Here is a 20052-nt window from a genome sequence, read left to right as displayed (position 1 = left end):
CTAATAAGTGTTAAGGGTCAGTGTTTAAAGAAAGATTTTGTATGAACTGTAAGATTAATGACTAATGTCTTTGAAGTCCATTCTGGATTAACTGCAGAAGTTCACATAGATGCAATTGTCATTGTTAGTTGGCTGATGAAGGCTTTTGTTGGCAATTAATTGATAGTCTATGTATTCCATTTTAAGAGTGTAGTCCATCATTAGACCAAGGTGATGTAGGCAGAGATCAGTGAGGTGCATCGCAGTTCAACCTGGCCGGTAATTTCGGTGAGGTCTATCCTAAATCCAAGGTTCAGGCAATGACATATGAAGTATCCCATGTCTTATGGTTGGAGTTGGCATCAGTTCATCCTCTGAAGTCCATCGTAATAGACTGAAGTGATGTTTGGTTGGCACATACATACATAAATATATATATTTATATAAACATATCTAGTTCATTTTAAGTGCATAAAACAATAGAAACATTACATGAACAAACAGTACTGAACCTGAAATCAACAGCAATGACATTGCTAGGTCAGAGCTAACAGCTCTAAACTCTGACACATTTTCACCCTTAATAATCAGTAATAGTCCATCACCTGTTCCTTAGCTGAGGTGCATATCTTACTGTTGCAACGTAAAAGGAGCACATGCTCAAAATGTTCATCTGTGAGACTATCGAACTTCTGGGTAAGAATATGATGATATTTATGTGGAAATGATCAATAAATTAACAATTTATGTACTGCCATTATCTTGTTAATACGTAACCATGTAATCTATAAAAAAGTAACTGTAGTCCGATTACAAGTATTTTAAAATGTAATTTAATCCAATTACAAGTATTTGATTTTTGTAATCTGATTATGAAATCCAGATTACATGGAATCTGTTACTACCCAGCACTGTACATATGGCAGATACACAGGGTCACTGCAGGTACCTGGACCTTCATGAACTCCACCCACTAAAGTGTGAAATTCAAAAAAGAATGGAGTTCAAATTCAATCTTCTCAGTATAAACATGTAAGCTTTCGATTTCCTTGAACCCTACTCAGGGGGCATTCTAGATAGAGTGAGAAAAAGTTGACTCATAGGCTGAACCAAAAGTAGTAGGATGAGAGATGAGAAATATGGGCTTTTTTTCACTAGACAACACCACTGAAGACAGATCCACCGGGCTGGACCGGATCGAGAGAGTGTGGGACCACAGTGGAGCCCACAGGGACCCTGAAGGTGCTCTGTCTGCATGCCAACATTACCATGCTGATTCATTCACCATGCACCGCAACCCAAACCCTCCAACCAACCCCTGCATTAAACTCGTGGAGGCAGCAGTCACCATACAGATTATACTCCTCACAGTTGACGCATCAACCCATACAGACATAACGGTTTTCAGATTTGTTCCAAAACATCAACTTATTCATTTATGTATTTGAATTGAAGTTGGTTCATACTGGACACAAAAGTCAATGCAGTCTTTATGTACCATGTGCACCTATTGCTAAAGTAATTATTTTTGTCCCTATAATCTTAGTTTAAACATTATCTTCTAATGTACCAAAGGATTAAACACCGTAATGTAAAAGAATGGCATAAACAAATCTGAGTTTACCAGCACAAATTATAAATTCGCTTACACTTGACCTTTCACCTACCTTACTCCGTGGTGGTTATAGTCATAGGAAGGGCGCGTCGTGCAAAATAAATAAACTAAAATATTAATCTATCTATCTCTCTATCTATCTATAATAATAATATATATTTTTTTATGTATCACTTTGCAGCACTGTTACATTTCTCCAAAAAATAAATTGCGATATTATTGTGATCCAAAGATAATACCTGGCGATTTTTATTTTTGTTTTTAGCTGTCTGAGTTGTAAACACCGCCATCGCGTGGTTTTTACGTTGACAAACCACAATGTTCTCTTTACAGAAAGACGAGAATTGTATTGATATCCCTCTTCTTTTATTATTGTCTGTCTTCCCCACGGATTTTTGCGTTTGATATAGGGCTAATTCAATCCAAACCGCTTAATGTATGCTCACACAGCCTACAGTTATGACAGCAAGCAGATATTTATTTCTCAATTCGTTTGGGTTTATGATAACTTGTGCACTTTGACATAACAAGAGAAATTTAATCTGATGATGCCACCCATGAGTAAACTCATCAGTATGAACACTAACTCAACTGGTATTTGGGGGGATTTTGTGCTTGAGGGCCATAATAACGGCCAAGTATAACAGACCATTTCCAAAGTCAAGTGAGTAAGATCATTCCGCTTTAGAAATCCATGTTTAAATTATGCCTGTACACTGAAATTTACCATGGTAGTAGTAGTTATAGTAGATGGCCAACTATTTATAAATACAACAACAACAATAATAATAATTTATTTATTCATGATAGTGATGCCAATAAATGACCACATTTGTATTACAGTAACAAAAGCGGCTACGGTATTGTGGAGGAATTATGGGTACGGTTTTGCAAGGGTAACCCAAGATTACAATATAGGTAGGCTATAATAGATAGACCTAATAATTATCCATATAAGTATAGATCATCTTTAGCCTGATCAAACTTTAAAGATGATTAGCCTATACCTTGCTTTTGGCACGCTCTTATGCAACATGTGGTCTTCGTTTTTCTAACGAAAGCTTAGTGCAACCGTTTCATTTAGTCAGATTAGTGTTAGTCACTTACCTAATAAACTCCGTTTCCTCTTGTTCCGGGACTCGACTGAAACAGTGATGATTAATACGCGGTGAGTCAAAGGCGCAGTGGACTATTTACGTCCCTTATATAGAGAGTCAAGAGCTGTTCACTCTCAGTGCATTGATGATCACTAGTTTACTTTACTATAGGCACAGAACGTTGGTTTATTAATTGATTTATATTTGAAAATATGACTTATTTAGGGTTATTTAATAAAACATTCTGGGTGGTGTAGAGGTTGTAGGTTCGAGGGTCCATCCATCTCCATGGTGCCATGTAATTACTGAACTGTATACCATTTCGTATAAAAGCGTCAGTTAAAGGGCTAAGACTACAAAAACAGAGTAAGAAGCAATATCCGAACACGAAAAAACCAAACATTTTAGTTGAAAAGCGTAAACAAAAGGTATCCGATATTTTCGCGTCAAAATTTAGGTCAATAAACATTTGACAACCAAACGAATTTGATATGTTTTCTGAGACAAGGTTAAACGGTATCACCACCATTCACATTTAAGATCTTAAAAAGATTGATTCATCGTTGACACGTCGGCTTGAATACGAGACTGTGTTAAAATTTACTCCACTTCCAACAATAATTTAAGGAAGTTTTCTCTGTGGTTAGATGACTAAACCAATGAAAACTTCCAGAATTTACTCCCACATATTGATATTTTCCTTCTATCTTAAATAATCGCTTGTAGTTTCATAAGGTCTCCATACAGTTGTGAATCAGCGCGAGCTTAAAAACATGCACTATGAATCATGCGCGTGACTAACGCGACAGGAATAAACTATATCGGCCTTTAATCGTTAAGGTGGGGGTTTAAAATGCGACCCAACTCACCAGCTGAAGTCAGTCTTCGATGTCTCATGGCTGACATCTATTGACCGATTTGTGGCAAACCTTGTGAGTGCATATTCAAAGGCAGCAACAGCTACACTATGGGGTGGTCCACCCAAAAAGAAACTTCTGTCATCATTAACTCACTTTTATGTTGTTCCAAACATGTTGTGCGACTTTTTTCTCCCATGAAACACAAAAGTTGTTGGGCAGAGGGTTAAATACTAGCCTTTTTCACACATACAGCGTTTTCCAGAAAATGTAGAGGTCATGTGTGAACACGACCCTTTTGAAAATACTGGTAAGTTTTGCTCAGGCAATTTCCCTTAATGTGAAATTGTATCATTAGTACCTATAAATGTCCATTGTTACGGTATGTGTGAACAGCACATGTAAAGGTAACCCAACGATTTTTCTGTAATTTACCTGGTTGCATGTGTGAAAAGGGCTACTGACAGCCTCAGTCACCTTTAAAGATGCAGTGAAAGTGAATGGTGACTGAAGCTAATGTTCAAATCCATAGAAAGTCATACGGGTTTGGAATGACATGAGAAATGATGAGGGTGAGAAATGATTACAGAATTTTCATTTTAGGTTAACGTTTCCTCATTTCGTTGCAGGTTTAATTCATCAATTTGGCCTAACATCCACTTATTATCCCAATATTGTGGAAAATATTTTGCATTTTGGTTGTAGAAGTATGAGTTGTATGGTAGAATGCTATTGTGAACATAGTTCAACACCAGGTTTTACTTCAGTGCTCAGATGTTAACAACAACGAAAACAGCTATATATACACCGATCAGCCACAACATTAAAACCACCTGCCTAATACTGTGTACGTTCCCCTCATGCTGCCAAAATAGATTCTGAGATGCTATTTAGCTCACCACAATTGTACAGAGCGGTTATCTGAGTTACCATAGACTTTGTCAGCTTGAACCAGTCTGGCCATTCTCTGTTGACCTCTCTCATCAACAAGGCATTTCTGTCAGCAGAACAGTCCCTCACTGGATGTTTTTTGTACCATTCTGAGTAATTTCTAGAGACTGTTGTGTGTGAAAATCCCAGGAGATCAGCAGTTACAGAAATACTCAAACCAGCCCATCTAGCACCAACAATCATCTATGCGATTATCTAATCAGCCAATCGTGTGGAAGCAGTGCAGTGCATAAAATCATGCAGATACGGGTCAGGAGCTTCAGTTCATGTTCACATCAACCATCAGAATGGGGAAAAAATGCGATCTCAGTGATTTGGACCATGGCATGAGTGCGGCATATGCAGCAAGCTGCGATGCACTGTGTGTTCTGATACCTTTCTATCATGGCCAGCATTAAGTTTTTCAGCAATTTGTGCTACAGCAGTTCTTTTGTGGGATCGGACCAGACGGGCTAGCCTTCACTCCCCACACGCATCACTGAGCCTTGGGCACCCATGACCCTGTCGCTGGTTCAATGGTTGTCCTTCCTTGAACCACTTTTGCTAGGTACTAACCACTGCATACCGGAAACACCCCACAAGACCTGCCATTTTGAAGATGCTCTGACCCAGTTGTCTAGCCATCACAATTTGGCTTGTCAAAGTCGCTCAGATCCTTACGCTTGCCCATTTTTCCTGCATCCAACACATGAAATTCAAGAACTGACTGTTCACTTGCTGCCCAACATATCCCACCCACTGACAGGTACCATTGTAACGAGATAAATGTTATTCACTTCACCTGTCAGTGGTTTTAATGTTGTGGCTGATCAGTGTATATGTGAACCCTTTGGAATTAGCTGGTTTTCTGCATTAATTGGTCATAAAATGTGATCTCATCTTCATTAAAGTTAGAAGGACAGACAAAAGCATATTGTGCTCAAGTTAACAAAACAATTATAATATTTCATGACTTTATTGAACACATCCCATTAAACATTCACAGTGCTGTGGAAAAAGTAAGTGAACCCTTGGATTTAATAACTGGTTGATCTTCCTTTGGCAGCAACAACCTCAATCAAGCATTTCCGTTAGCTGCGGATTAGACCTGCACAACGTTCAGAAGGCATTTTGGACCATTTTTCCTTACAGAACTGCTTCAGCTGAGCCATATTCTTAGGATGTCTGGTGTGAACAAATCTCTTGAGGTCATTCCACAGCATCTATATTGGGTTAAAGTCTGGGCTCTGACTGGGCCACTCCAAAAGGTGAATTTTCTTTAGTTTGAAGCTATTCTATAGTGGATTTACTTCGATGTTTCGGATTTACCCACTAAGCATTCTGCGGTGTGCCCTTTGAGTCATCTTGGCTGGATAGACACTTCTAGGGAGTGTAGCCACAGCATGGTCCACGTCAGCAGATGCTTCTTGTGAATAACAAACTCAATTGTTTAGTGCTTTTGTAAGTCAAAGTAGCTCTAACCCACAACTCCAGTCTTATTTCATTAATTGGATTCCAGGTTTGACAACTCATGACTCTAATTAGCTTTTGTTGAGGTCTTTAGCCTAGGGGTTCACTTGTTCAATAAAGACATGAAAGATTATAATTGTTTGTGTTTTGTTAGCTTAAGCACAGTGTGCTTTGTCTATACTTGTGACTTGATGAAAATTAGATCACATTTTAGACCAGTTAATGCAGAAAACCAGCTAATTCCAAAGAGTTCACATACGTTTTCTTGCCGTGAAATGATCTGCATTGCAAAATAACTTTATTCAGTTGGGTCTTTCATGCTAGTTGATAATTGGTAATCAGTTGTTTTCTTTGGATAATAAATATGATATGTTGAATCTCTGTATGCCAGTGCCTCTAAGACACATGTATACACAGAAAGCACCAATTAAATCAAATCAACTAGCTGCATAAAATATTCCTGTATAAATTACTACTCCATAATACCTAAATGAAGTGAAATAGGATGTCCACCCTTTGCATGCATAGCTTTGAAATTAGGCTGTATGCAGCAGGAGGAAGTATCACCATGACGGCAAGAGTTATTTGTCCTCCATGTGTTTCCTGTCTAAGGTTGTAGGGATAAAACACACATTGGCTCAGTAAAGCAAACACTCAAGAGTTGGCACTACATCATTTAATGTGTTTATGAGAAGTTTGGAGTTAATATCCCTGACTGAGGTTTATTAACCATACTGGGCTGCCACTATGGTGCTGTGATCCTGGGGTTTAGGGGACAGTAATGGCAAGGATACTCTTGGTGGCCTGGACAATGTACCTAATACTGGAACTTAGTACTTTAAATGCCTCACCTGCACCCCAAGAGAAATCCCATGACTTCAGAAGAAAGCTCTTGGGTTTGGATAAATGCAACGCCTGCATTGGAACATCCATTTGCAAGAAGTTTTTCAAGGATGAAATAAGGTAAATTATTTTCTATTTAGGCAGAGATACTAATCTCATTGTCCTCAAAGAAAACTTTGTGTTGACATATTTTAGTCTTGAATTATTCATACTACAGTTGCAGTCACAGGCCACATCCCAGACAGGGAAATCTCTAGATTTGTCTTTGTGATACAGGGGATAAAGTTAGTTAGTCCTATTTAAGAAAGAAGAATGTTTGATCAATTTTCATTACTACCAACTGCAGAAATGACCATAATAGGTTGTGTCAGTAATGGTAGGTATTGAAGTAAAGGTGCTCAGCTATGGAGCTCGCTCATCTGGTTTTGTAAAAAAAAAAAAAAAAAAAAAAAAATATATATATACTCTTTAATATCTGATTTTTCTTATCTAACATGCTTTTTTTCACTGATCTTTTCAGTGGTATATTCAGTTACATGTACGAAAGGGTGAAAGCTTTTTATTTTAACTCCTTGTGCTTGTATGTGTATATAAAAATATGGAAACGCAACACAAAGCCATTGCATGTATGAAAAAACAGGCATACATAGCAGAGAATGAGCTTTGGTACACTTTCATAAAACAAATAAGTCCACAAAATGTGCAGCTTACAAAATCTAATCGTTGATCGGATTGAGTGTGAGGAAAAAGACAAAGCTAATATAGACACTGATTATTTCACTGCAGGTTTGAAAGATGGCTGTCTGCTCAGCCTGATCTCTCCTCAGAAGACTTGCAGTCATATGAGGGAAACTACAGTGACAACACAGCAGGCTTGAGACCCGTGGTGCTGTCCCACTTGATGTCTCCTCTCATGCACGAGATATCAGACAATAGCATTTGCACCTCAGCAGACAAAGGGAAATCCTGTAGCATTGAAGCCATCCTCAGGGCCACACCACGCTTCCAAAGTTGGGTCCGTTCCAATCTACTGCTTCCCAGCATGGTGAAGGTCTGCATTTGGTCTCTATTCTAATGCAAGGAAAAGTATTGTTGACTAATTGAGAGGCCAGCAGTGGCTCTGGTTTTAACATCTAAATAGTTAAATTCTTTCACAGCTACATGCTAACAATAGCACCACTGCTGGTAACCAGCATCTGTCATGCTTTAAATGCTGGTGTTCTCCCACCAGGCTTTATACATTTGATTATCCAGTGGTCAACTTGTATCACTGCTGATTGACAAGTTTTTCTGGTGAAAGCATAGCTATGCTGGCCACAAACCAGTACTAACCAGGATGCTGGTCTTTTCAGCAAGGTTATTAGTTTGAAAATAGGAGATGGAGATTTACCGTTTGCAACGTGGCCCATCTCACAACAGTGTAAAAGTAGCAGTATAAATTTACAAATAGTTTCCATTTCAACCGAGGCAACAGGTGCAGTTGTTATGCACTTCTTCAGTAAACAAAATTTAAACAGACCAAATTGGTTATATACATACAATGCCACATAAGAAAGCTAGGTATAACTAGGTATAATTGTTTTGAAATCCTTGCTCAAGGGTCTGGCCACCCCAATGCTGCGCTGCCCATCTCAGAGGCTGCTGGACCGCATTGTGCGACGCTACTTTGAAGTGATTGATGTGGGCAGTATGCAGATGAAGCACTTCACTTTAAAGGACAAACTCAGACTTCTTTATACCCTGGCTGTCAATCAACAGCCCCTCATACTGCAGGTACAATGATAAGTGAACTGGCATGATTATTACTGACAGAATTGCGTTGTTCAGGGACCATCAATAAGGATTTTCCTGCCTGCCCAATCAGACCAGTAGTTCAGATTTTATTAATAAAACTTGTTCACTGTCCTGCCACAAAAAAAATATGCTGAATACATATACTATACTTTCTGTATGTATGCATTTATACACTGAGCCAAAACACTATGACCACCTACCTAATATGCTGTTGGTCCTCCATGTGCCACCAAAACAGTACTCACCTGCCGAGGCACGGACTCTACAAGACCTCTGAAGGTGTCCTGTGGTATCTGGCACCAAGAGATTAGCAGCAGATCCTTCATGTCCTGAAAGTTGCGAGGTGGAGCCACCATGGATCGGACTTAGCCTACCAGCACATCCCACAGATGCTCAATCGGATTGAGATCTGGGGAATTTGGAGGCCAGGGCAACACCTTGAACTCTGCATCATGTTCCTCAAACCATTCCTGAACAATGTGTGCAGTGTGGCAGGATGCATTATCCTGCTAAAAGAGGCCACTGCCATCAGGTAATACAATTTCCATGAAGGGGTGTACCTGGTCTGCAATGATGTTTAGGTAGATGGCATGTGTCAAATTGATATCCACATGAATCGCCGGACCCAGCAGAACATTGCCTAGAGCAACACACTCCCTCCACCGGCATGTTGTCTTCTCACAACTGATCCTGGTGTCATCACTTCCCCAGGTAAAAGGCGCACCGTACGTGGCCGTCCACGTGATGTAAAAGAAAAAGGGACTCATCAGACCAGGCAACCTTCTTCCACTGCTCCAAGGTCCACTTCTGACATACCCATTGTAGGCGCTTTCAATGGTGGACAGGGATCATCATGGGCACTCTGACCGGTCTACGCAGCAGGGTGAAATGCACTGTGTGTTGTGCACTCCCGTAACCATCATTAAAATTTTATGTGACTTGTGCTACAGTAGACTTTCTGTTGGTTCAGATCAGACAGGACAGCCTTCTTTGCCCTCGCGCATTGATGAGCCTTGGGCGCCCAACACCCTGTCACCGGTTTGTGGTTGGTCCCTCCTCGGACCACTGTCGGTAGGTACTCACCACAGCTGACCGGGAGCACCCCACAAGCCTTGCCGTTTCTCCTGCATTCAGCACGTTGACTATGAAAACTGATTGTTCGCTTACCATCTAATCTACCCAGACTTTGACATGTGGAAATGATCAATGGTATTTACTTCACCTGTGAGTGGTTATAATGTTTTGGCTCATCGGTGTATACTGTATATATACAGTACTGTGCAAGTCATAAAAACATTTGTCCTAATATGGTTATTTATATCTTCAGCTTAAGTGTGATTAGGAAATATACGTTTTAGACTCCCAAACATTCCTTTTGCAAATAGAATAGCAAAGAACAGGGCCCTGCAACAAATTGCATGACCCCCTCAGAGTCAGTCTGGCATTACATGAAGAACAAAGCAATTGAGACAGCCTAAATAGATTGAAGAACAGTGGCGAATTCTCCAAGAAGCTTGTAACATCCTGTCTGCCAACAACCAAGAAAAACTTTGTCCAGGTGTACCTAGGAGAATTGGTGCTGTTTTGAAGGCAAAGGTGATCACACCAAATATTGATTTATCTTTATGTTTACTGGACTTTGTATGACGTTAATTGATAAACTATATATGATGACTAAAACTTTTGGACACTATTGTATACAGTATATATATCCTTTTAAATATACAACTATGAATTCATAAAACGATACAGTGCAAAACCTTACAGATTTGTTTATAACCAACACATTCCAACTGATGCATTCAAGGCTATCAAATCATTCTCGCAATTTCAACAAAACCATGTCTATGTTAGCAAGCTAGATAATGTTACCTTGGTGACTGATATAAATCATCAGAGGTGAATATTTGCAAGGCATAAAAACATAAAAGATCTCCAAATGCAAGATGTAGTGATGATCCAGCACTTGCCAAACTGGCCTGAAACATTTTCATACTGGCCATGGGCTATCCTTATTGTTGAGCCCTCTTGTTATTTCATAGAATTTAACAAGGGGAAGTGAAAGGGACAGTGTTGTCTGAGAAACTTTAACATAACTGTTCCTGCATATTAGCAGAGGGACCATCTACCTCTCTATATATAAAATAAAAATAAACACTGGGATTGCATGCTTGAGCTCCCTTGCTTCCTGTTTTCCCCCTTACTTTTACCTCTTTGCCTACAGATGTTTCCAGGCACGGAGGGCTGGCCCTTCCTGCGCTACCATGGCTCCTGTGGAAGGATGATGGTTTGGGCAGGGAGCAGACCTCTAAGGAGTCTGTTTTCCTCTCCATTAGAGCGCCGTGCTGACATAGCCTACCAGCTCCTTCACATCACCCAAAGCCTGCGCTCCAACAGCCTCCAGTTCAACCTCTACTACACCAGTGTCTCAGAGGACATGTTTGGCACCTTGGATGACAGCAGGGTCTTCATCATTGATACCAGTACCATAGGGATTATAGACCTACAGGAAGGTTAGTTTTGGACTTAAAGGAATATTATAGGTTCAATACAAGTTAATCTCAATCGACAGCATTTGTGGCATAATGTTGATTACCACAAAAAATAATTTCGACTCGTCCCTTCTTTTAGTAAAAAATAAATAAATAATAATAACAATAAAAAAGCACAAATCTAGGTTACAGCGAGGCACTTACAATGGAAGTGAATTGTGCCAATTTTTGGAGAGTTTAAAAGGGCAGACATGTGAAGCTTATAATTTTATATAAGAACTTGCATATATTTTTCTGTTAAAACTCATGTATTGAGCTGTAAAGTTGTTTAAATTTTAGGGTTTGTTGACATTGTAAAATTGTCCACGTTTACACTAAAAAGGTAAGCTGTTTTATCAAGCTAAAATCATGTTAACATGCATATTGTTTACATCTTGTGGCTATACTTTTGAAACTGTGAGTATTTTAATGCTTACAGATTGACCCCCATTCACTTCCATTGTAAGTGACTCACTGGAATGCAGATTTTTCAAGTCAAAATGAATTTTTATGGTAATCAATTATATATTATGCAACAATATGCTTCAATCAGACTTTGCAACAGCACAACTAGAACTAATCAAAATCATCCTAATACAATGGGTTACAAAACATTGTAGGGCATATCAAAAAAATGAAGGTGTGAAAAAGCTGATAAACTACATCTGGTGTAATACATGCACTAAACAGTGGATGGTTATTATAAATGTAACATACAATTGCTCACCTCCATCCTGCAGGACCTCCACCTGATGAAGACTTGCAGTCAGAACACATTGATGTCTTCTCCTGTCTCAGTGGATCTTGTGCGAGACCTCCGCCATGCAAGACTGTCCGAGCTGTACAGAGTTTTATCCTACTTTGCAAACATGTCCTCTACAACCTAATTGGCCCCAATGATGCACCATCTGCTCAGCTTCCCAAAGCAGCTGTTAGGGAACTTGCAATCTGTGCAGACCAATCTCAACCTGACCAGAGAATTATTAGTGCTGTCCAAGCCCTGAAAGACACTCTACAATCCCTAAGGCCATGCAGCGCTCTGTATGGATACAGGTATCCTGAATGCCGCTATAGTGACCAATTCTAGACCATTACAACTAATGACTTGACTGCATGGTGATGGCTAGAGATTCATGACCTGGAAGTATCTTGGGATTAAAAAATTAAATAAAAATCAAGTTTGCTGCTGGACAACAAATGTGTCATGTACCTCCATTAGCACATATACCATGAACTTAACTATGCATCTTGTCCAAGTAAAGACAGTAACAAAGCTTGGGACATATAAATATAATTCACACCTGAGACAAGAAATTTCATCACAAAGAGAGAATATTTTAATTACAAAAGACAATTTTGATTAGTAACCCATTAACCATTTAAAACCTCATGTTTCTGTACAATAGTTGCTAAGCGGCTTTATTCATGTATAGAAAATGTAGAAAAGAGAAATGTTCAAAATTACATTGCTCCATAAAATTTAATGGCAGGAACTCTGGAAAAAAAAAAATAACAGCATTCCATATATTCCAAATATTTTCAAGCAATAAATATTTATAAATAGTGTACATTTACAAGATTAGAAACATAACACAAAAAACACAAATTAAAGTTTGCTCAATCTATGTGCAACCCATTTTTCTTTGTGACTTGGCTATCAACCCCCCCCCCCACCCCAAAACTTTTTCCTTAAGAAGAAAAAAAAAAAATTCACATTACAATTTTGTTTATCACTTTTTTTGTTGCCTAAAGAAATTTCGAACAAAAAAGTCCAGCTATGGTACTACTTGTGGAAATAAGATTCAAAGAAAATAATCATGTATCAGCCCATACATGAAGTACAAGAAAAGAAAAAACACACACACAAAAAAAAGAACAGAAACAGAAATCAAAAAGTCAGTAGTTTGAGTGATTTTGCCATTTGTGTTATATACACAAAACCATATTCCTCTGCAGTTAGTCCGTTTTTTGTAGTTTGTGTTTCAAAGAGAAGTGGTGCTGAACAAGCTGAAACGGTCCTGAAGATGGAGATGATCCCACTTCACTCTAGTGGGCCGACACTCCATACTTGGCAAGGTTGCATAGACAAACAGCTTAGAACCAGCAGCCTTGTGGGGTTTGCTACAGAAACCAGTTATGTGGAACTGGGTCAGGTCTCCTGAATATCAGAAAGGTATATGTTGCGTTCCAGGGTGTTATCCGAAGAACCATTAATGTTAATGTCAAGATGAGGAGGAGGGAAGGTTTGGGGCCTGTGGAGTGACCAAGAGGATGTTAACCAAGTTAAATTGTTCATTTCCAGGAGCAAGACACACCTGGGAACATTAAAGCAATAGTTCACCCAGATATAAAAATTCTGTCATTTACTCACCCTCATGTCTTTCAAAACTGTACGACTGACTGTCTCCTGTGGAACACAAAAGGAGTTATTTCACTTTTTTATTTTTCAAACTGTTTCTTACAATGCATGTATAAGTCTCTGTAAATTGTGCTTAAAACGGTCACACACAAAAACACAAAAGGAGTTATGGTAGAATGTCTAAGTTACTTGTTCCATACAATGTGAGTGGTGAGCAAGGCTATCGAGCAAGGCAAGTTTTTTTTTTTTTTTTTTTTTGATTTAGTGCACAAATCGGACTACTATTATTGTGCTTTTATGTCCTTTTTGGTGCTTGACAGTCCCTGGCCATCATCTACTTTCATTGTATGGAAAAGAGCTGCTCAGACATTATGCTAAATTTCTTTGATGTTCCACAGAAGAAAGTTATACGGCTTTGAAAAAATAGGTTTGGTTTCAGCGACATGAGGGTCAGTAAATTTCTGAATTTTAATTTTGGGTCTATCTGTTTAATCATACGTTGGATGTCGCAATGGGACATTTTTGGAGAAATGTGAAATTAGGTCAAAAACTCTATTTCTGATAAAGTCTCAGCTTTCAAATGATATTAATATTATCAAGAAATTCAAACTTAATGTTTATGCTCTTTAATGCGGTAAGCGCTCTACCTGCACTGTAGCTGCCATAAATTTAAACTGCATCGCTGATCCCCTGATCAGAACTCCACTTTAATACAAATTATAGCAAGAAAAACAAAACACATGAATAAACACGACTGGGATTAAAAAAAGATACAGTGCAAATGGCTGAAATGATCAGTTCAGGTAATCGGCAAATCAGTGTTCCAAATGTGGAAAGACGTCAATGATAAACAACTTTCACCTTAAAAGGACCAGTAATCTCAGGAAAGTTAACCAATATCCATAGTTTGTCAGCAAGAAAGAATTTACTCTGGAAGAGCACATTGCTACAATTTCACTGTCAGAGATGCGACAACAGATGTGGAGTGGATACAACTCAATATAGAAGCTGAGACTTTATATTAAGTGCATGAAACTCAAAATGTGTTTCTGGCTTGATGTGACTCAAAATGATGGAGCAGATCATATATGATAATAACATGAATATAATATTTAAAGCTGATATATAAGCTTATTTAATATGAGGTCAACGTAAAGGATCTGAGACTTACTAATGTGAACTGGTCATACACTTTCATGAGGTCCTCTATTTTGTACTGCTCTAAAACCACAAAGTTTTCAAGGTTAGGGCTGCATCTCCGAGCGCAGTCCTGGCAGTGCACCACATATGTTTTTCGTGAGTTGCTCTCACTGGTGACAAACAGCAGGTCAAAGACCTCCACCTGGGGAAACGAACGGGATAAAATAAATAAATAAATAAAAAACAACAAAAAAAAATGGAACAAGTGCATGAACAGAAGACCCAATAGATGAAAATGAGACATTGGGGAACGAATTAAAGAATTCCACTGTTCTACATTAGTATATTAAAGGGGTAGTTCACACAAAAATTTAAATTCAGTCATCATTAACACACTCTAATGTTATTTCAAACCTGGATTACTTTTTTGTTTCTTTTCTCGGAGGTACAAAAGGTACGGAGCCCCTTAGAAGACAGGGTGGGAATGTTTTTCTGAAATTGTTTTGCGTGCCCTCGTAATAAGTTCTGCGGCCCTATCAATTGTTTGCATGCCCTCGCAAGAAATTTACCATGGCTTTATTACAGTAACCATATTTTTACCATAATATTTGTTGTGAAACCATAGTGATAATACAGGAAAATGAAAACTATGGTAATAATATACAATTTTGTGGTTATTATGGTTTTACTTTACAAATACCATAGTTCAACAGGTTTTACAATAGTAATATTGTAGACTGTAGTTACCATAGTTTTTTGGCAGAAATCATGGCTTTTCTATAGCAAGAGTGTAGTAACCATGACTGTTGTAGGCTAACCATCTTTTTTGGCAGAAACCATGGTTTTAATACAGTAATCTGTAACCATATAGTAGCCATGGTTTTACTATAGATTAACAATGGTTATTCTTGCGGTTACTGTGGTTTTACTACACATACCATTGTATGTGTAGTAAAACCATAACCACAAAATTAGGATTTTTATTACCATAGTTTTCATTTTCCTGTATTATTACTAGTTTTACTACAAATATCAAAGGCTAAAATGTGGTTACTATAGTAAAACCATGCGAGGGAACGCAAAACACATTGCGAGGGCACGCAAACTATAGCGAGGGGACGCAAACTATTGCGAGGAAAAATAATGTGAGGAAAATATATTGCGAGGGCACGAAAAACATATTGCTAGGAAACACAAACTATTGCGAGGGAACAAAATTATTGCGAGGGCACGCAAAACTTTTTGCGAGGAAACGCAAACTATAGCAAGGGAACGCACAACTTATTAGGAGGGCACGCAAAACATATCGTGAGGAAATCAAACTATTGCGAGGGAATGCAAACTATTGCGAGGGAACGCAAACTATTGCAAGGGAACGCAAAACATATTGCAAGGGAACGCAAAACATATTGCAAGGGAACGCAAAACATATTGCGAGGAAATCAAACTACTGCAAGGGAATGCAAAACTTATTGGTAGGGAGTGCAAAACTTATTGGTAGGGAATGCAAAACTTACTGCAAGGGAATGCAAAACCTATTGCGAGAGTGCGCAAACTATTGCGAGGGCATGCAAAACTTATCGTGAGGGAACGCAAACTATAGCGAGGGAATGAAAAACCTATTGCAAGAATGTGCAAACTACTGCGAGGGCATGCAAAACTTTCAAAAAAAGATTCCCACATTGTCATCTAAGGGGCTCCATAAAAAGGAGATGTCAGGCAGAATGTTAGTCACCATTCACTTTCATTGCAGATTTTTTTCCATACAATGAAAGTTAATGGTGACTGTGCCTAACATCTCCTTTTGTGTGCCACGGAAGAAAATCATACAGGTTTGAAACAACATGAGGTTGAGTAAATGACAGACGTAATTTTTTGAGAACTATCCCTTTAAAGCTACACCAAGTACAGGTGCATCTCAATAAATTAGAATGTCGTGGAAAAGTTCATTTATTTCAGTATTCAACTCAAATTGTGAAACTTGTGTATTAAATAAATTCAATGCACACAGACTGAAGTAGTTTATGTCTTTGGTTCTTTTAATTGTGATGATTTTGGCTCATATTTAACAAAAACCCACCAATTCACTATCTCAAAAAATTAGAATACATCATAAGACCAATAAAAAAAACATTTTTAGTGAATTGTTGGCCTTCTGGAAAGTATGTTCATTTACTGTATATGTACTCAATACTTGGTAGGGGCTCCTTTTGCTTTAATTACTGCCTCAATTCGGCGTGGCATGGAGGTGATCAGTTTGTGGCACTGCTGAGGTGGTATGGAAGCCCAGGTTTCTTTGACAGTGGCCTTCAGCTCATCTGCATTTTTTGGTCTCTTGTTTCTCATTTTCCTCTTGACAATACCCCATAGATTCTCTATGGGGTTCAGGTCTGGTGAGTTTGCTGGCCAGTCAAGCACACCAACACCATGGTCATTTAACCAACTTTTGGTGCTTTTGGCAGTGTGGGCAGGTGCCAAATCCTGCTGGAAAATGAAATCAGCATCTTTAAAAAGCTGGTCAGCAGAAGGAAGCATGAAGTGCTCCAAAATTTATTGGTAAATGGGTGCAGTGACTTTGGTTTTCAAAAAACACAATGGACCAACACCAGCAGATGACACTGCACCCCAAATCATCACAGACTGTGGAAACTTAACACTGGACTTCAAGCAACTTGGGCTATGAGCTTCTCCACCCTTCCTCCAGACTCTAGGACCTTGGTTTCCAAATGAAATACAAAACTTGCTCTCATCTGAAAAGAGGACTTTGGAACACTGGGCAATAGTCCAGTTCTTCTTCTCCTCAGCCCAGGTAAGACGCCTCTGACGTTGTCTGTGGTTCAGGAGTGGCATAACAAGAGGAATACGACAACTGTAGCCAAATTCCTTGACATGTCTGTGTGTGGTGGCTCTTGATGCCTTGACCCCAGCCTCAGTCCATTCCTTGTGAAGTTCACCCAAATTCTTGAATCGATTTTGCTTGACAATCCTCATAAGGCTGCGGTTCTCTCGGTTGGTTGTGCATCTTTTTCTTCAACACTTTTTCCTTCCACTCAACTTTCTGTTAACAGCACTCTGTGAACAGCCAGCTTCTTTGGCAATGAATGTTTGTGGCTTACCCTCCTTGTGAAGGGTGTCAATGATTGTCTTCTGGACAACTGTCAGATCAGCAGTCTTCCCCATGATTGTGTAGCCTAGTGAACCAAACTGAGAGACCATTTTGAAGGCTCAGGAAACCTTTGTAGGTGTTTTGAGTTGATTAGCTGATTGGCATGTCACCATATTCTAATTTTTTGAGATAATGAATTGGTGGGTTTTTGTTAAATGTGAGCCAAAATCATCACAATTAAAAGAACCAAAGACTTAAACTACTTCAGTCTGTGTGCATTGAATTTATTTAATACACGAGTTTCACAATTTGAGTTGAATTACTGAAATAAATGAACTTTTTCACGACATTCTAATTTATTGAGATGCACCTGTAATGGTTTTATTGGCACCTATTCGCAGAAGCAAGAAGTTGTCACTTAAGAAATACCCTAATTGCAGGTGTATGCATCACCCATTATTAATTTAGTGAATAGTTTTCAGCAGGTCATTGACTACTTCTAATCCACCTTTAAATGTTATTTAAAACTTATGCTTTTCAAAACCTGAAAAGTTTTAATGAAGAATACAGCACACCTCACATATGCTACAGTAGTGAGCAGGCTCATCCTTGGTCCTTCCATGCCAAACTAGCTCTTTACCAGCAGCTAGAAGAGCTTCCCTCAGCATCTGACACTGCTTTAGTGTCCTCAACAAACAGTACCTGAGATACAAAAGAGAGAGGTCATATTCATCATCTCCATTTATCTGCTTGAGATTTCAGTCACAATAAACTGCATTATCGTGATCTTGAAAGGAGCCACAGTCGTAATTGTGGTGCAACAGTCACTTGATCATCTCGAAGAGCTTGTAGTCTGACACTTTGATGTTCCTGGCCATGTTCCAAGAGAGGTGAATCATGGGAACAATGGATTTGACACTCTGGAGTTTGTTCCACTCGTAGCGCTCCACAGATAACTTGTACTGATGTACTGAGAAAAGACACATAATGATTAGACAACGCTGCTTGTTAACAAACATATAGGGTCTGTTCCAAAACCTAGTGAGCTTCCTCCAGAGGCAGCATTTTAAGACATCATAGGTGCACTCCTGACACGAAGTCTGTTCCACTGCCTCATAAGATACCTCATTTTGGACAAATTTTAAGGTAGCATCATATGTATCCTTACCCGGGTAGGCGAGCCCAGAATGCACTGTGATGAGCTTGATGGAAAAATAAATCTAAGATGGTGGACGAAGCGAGAGAAATTTGGATTATAAATATACTGCTAATACATTCAATCCTGAAAAGTATCGATAAAAAATTGTTTAATGTCATACAAGACTATTTGACCCAAAATGTGTGTACTATGCATATTTATGCTCAGAATATCACTTTGTTCCTCTCACACCACCTCTATTGAAATCAGTTACGAGTTGAGTCTTGCATGCGCTGCCTGTGTGCAACGAGCGCTATTTGAATGACGAGCGGAGCTGCCGCCTATGTAGAGCATTCCAAATCGCTCTCTTATAAGGAATCACTTCAGTAAGGATGCTGCTATAGAAGACAGCTGCCTATGTAGGCAGGAGACAGCAAGGCAGCTCACTAAGTTTTGGAACACAGCCATAGAACTGCAATTTGCCAAATCATTAGTGCACACAAAAATGCCATACTCTAGGCTTTGGGTGAGACCAGACAAAAATTTATAATCATTATTTAATGAGAATCATGACATACGCCCTAGCTCTTCATACAGGTTAGAAGTGAAATTATGATGAGTAAATAATGTGAATTCTTATTTTTAGGTGAAATATTTCTTAAATGTCAAACTTTCTTAAATATGAGACTATTAACAGAGTTACTGCCAATTTAGAGCATTGAGTGCAGAAAGGCAGCTCACTAGATTTTTTAACAGAACTGATAATTCAACAGCAATAAGCAACTTGACATATTTACCAGTGAGTGGTCCTACGTTCCAGGCAATGTTGTTGCACCAGCCAATGGCTTGAACCCAATGCACAGTGCCTGTATTGAGCCAGACCAGATCACCTGGTCGCTGGATAAAGCGATACAATGGAATATTGGCCTCATACAAGTCCTCCAGATTTGGCCACCATGAGCCCATTAGGTAATTGATATTATTCCTTCACAGCAAAGATATTGAGAAACATGTCAGTCAGCACATATGCAAGTCTAATATTCATACTCTTACATACTCTTCAAAGCATGCTAATCTTCATATTGTAACAAAGTGATATTTCACTCAAAAATAAAAAATACTGTCATTGTTTACCTTCATGCTATTCCAAACTGACATGACTTTCTTGTGTGGAACACAAAAGGAAACATTAG

At 38.8% G+C, this 20052-nt stretch overlaps 2 protein-coding genes across 8 annotated transcripts in view; one reads left to right on the top strand and one right to left on the bottom strand.

Moving 5' to 3' along the window:
- The first annotated feature begins 6525 nt into the window (after nucleotides 1-6525).
- Nucleotides 6526-12315, top strand: dipk2b (divergent protein kinase domain 2B). Of its 2 annotated transcripts, XM_051707884.1 has the most exons (5): nucleotides 6527-6911; nucleotides 7578-7842; nucleotides 8391-8564; nucleotides 10810-11098; nucleotides 11857-12314. In XM_051707884.1, the coding sequence occupies exons 1-5, from the start codon at nucleotides 6730-6732 to the stop codon at nucleotides 12201-12203; spliced, it is 1257 nt and encodes a 418-aa protein (XP_051563844.1). In that variant the 5' UTR covers nucleotides 6527-6729; the 3' UTR covers nucleotides 12204-12314. The 2 variants fall into 2 exon arrangements, with proteins under 2 accessions (XP_051563845.1, XP_051563844.1); XM_051707885.1 differs by lacking the exon at nucleotides 8391-8564 and having other exon boundaries at nucleotides 6526-6911; nucleotides 11857-12315.
- Nucleotides 12316-12508: 193 nt separating this feature from the next.
- The window catches only part of LOC127446728 (lysine-specific demethylase 6A-like), an 85364-nt gene continuing 77820 nt past the window's right edge, over nucleotides 12509-20052 (bottom strand). For 4 of the 6 annotated variants that reach the window (XM_051707860.1, XM_051707862.1, XM_051707863.1 and 1 more), the window contains 6 exons: nucleotides 19657-19844; nucleotides 18550-18691; nucleotides 18297-18423; nucleotides 14647-14817; nucleotides 13488-13523; nucleotides 12509-13368 (listed from right to left, as the gene is read on the bottom strand). In XM_051707860.1, the coding sequence (XP_051563820.1) occupies nucleotides 13339-13368; nucleotides 13488-13523; nucleotides 14647-14817; nucleotides 18297-18423; nucleotides 18550-18691; nucleotides 19657-19844 (694 nt within the window). In that variant the 3' untranslated portion in view covers nucleotides 12509-13338. The remainder of the gene's footprint in view (nucleotides 13369-13487; nucleotides 13524-14646; nucleotides 14818-18296; nucleotides 18424-18549; nucleotides 18692-19656; nucleotides 19845-20052) is intronic. The other 2 variants (XM_051707861.1, XM_051707865.1) reach the window with 1 other exon arrangement.

The sequence above is a fragment of the Myxocyprinus asiaticus genome, chromosome 10 (assembly GCF_019703515.2).
Source record: "Myxocyprinus asiaticus isolate MX2 ecotype Aquarium Trade chromosome 10, UBuf_Myxa_2, whole genome shotgun sequence".
Lineage (NCBI taxonomy): Eukaryota > Metazoa > Chordata > Actinopteri > Cypriniformes > Catostomidae > Myxocyprinus > Myxocyprinus asiaticus.
Note: the sequence above shows the minus strand (reverse complement) of the source record. Positions and strands in the feature narration are given on the sequence as shown.

What these genes read in the sequence shown, in the direction of transcription:
- dipk2b (XM_051707884.1), top strand. Translation starts at nt 6,730, where the DNA reads ATGGCAAGGATACTCTTGGTGGCCTGGACAATGTACCTAATACTGGAA. An exon ending in TGCTTCCCAGCATGGTGAAG is followed by an intron (nt 7,843 to 8,390) that starts GTCTGCATTTGG and finishes TCCTTGCTCAAG; the next exon opens with GGTCTGGCCACCCCAATGCT. An exon ending in GATTATAGACCTACAGGAAG is followed by an intron (nt 11,099 to 11,856) that starts GTTAGTTTTGGA and finishes TCCATCCTGCAG; the next exon opens with GACCTCCACCTGATGAAGAC.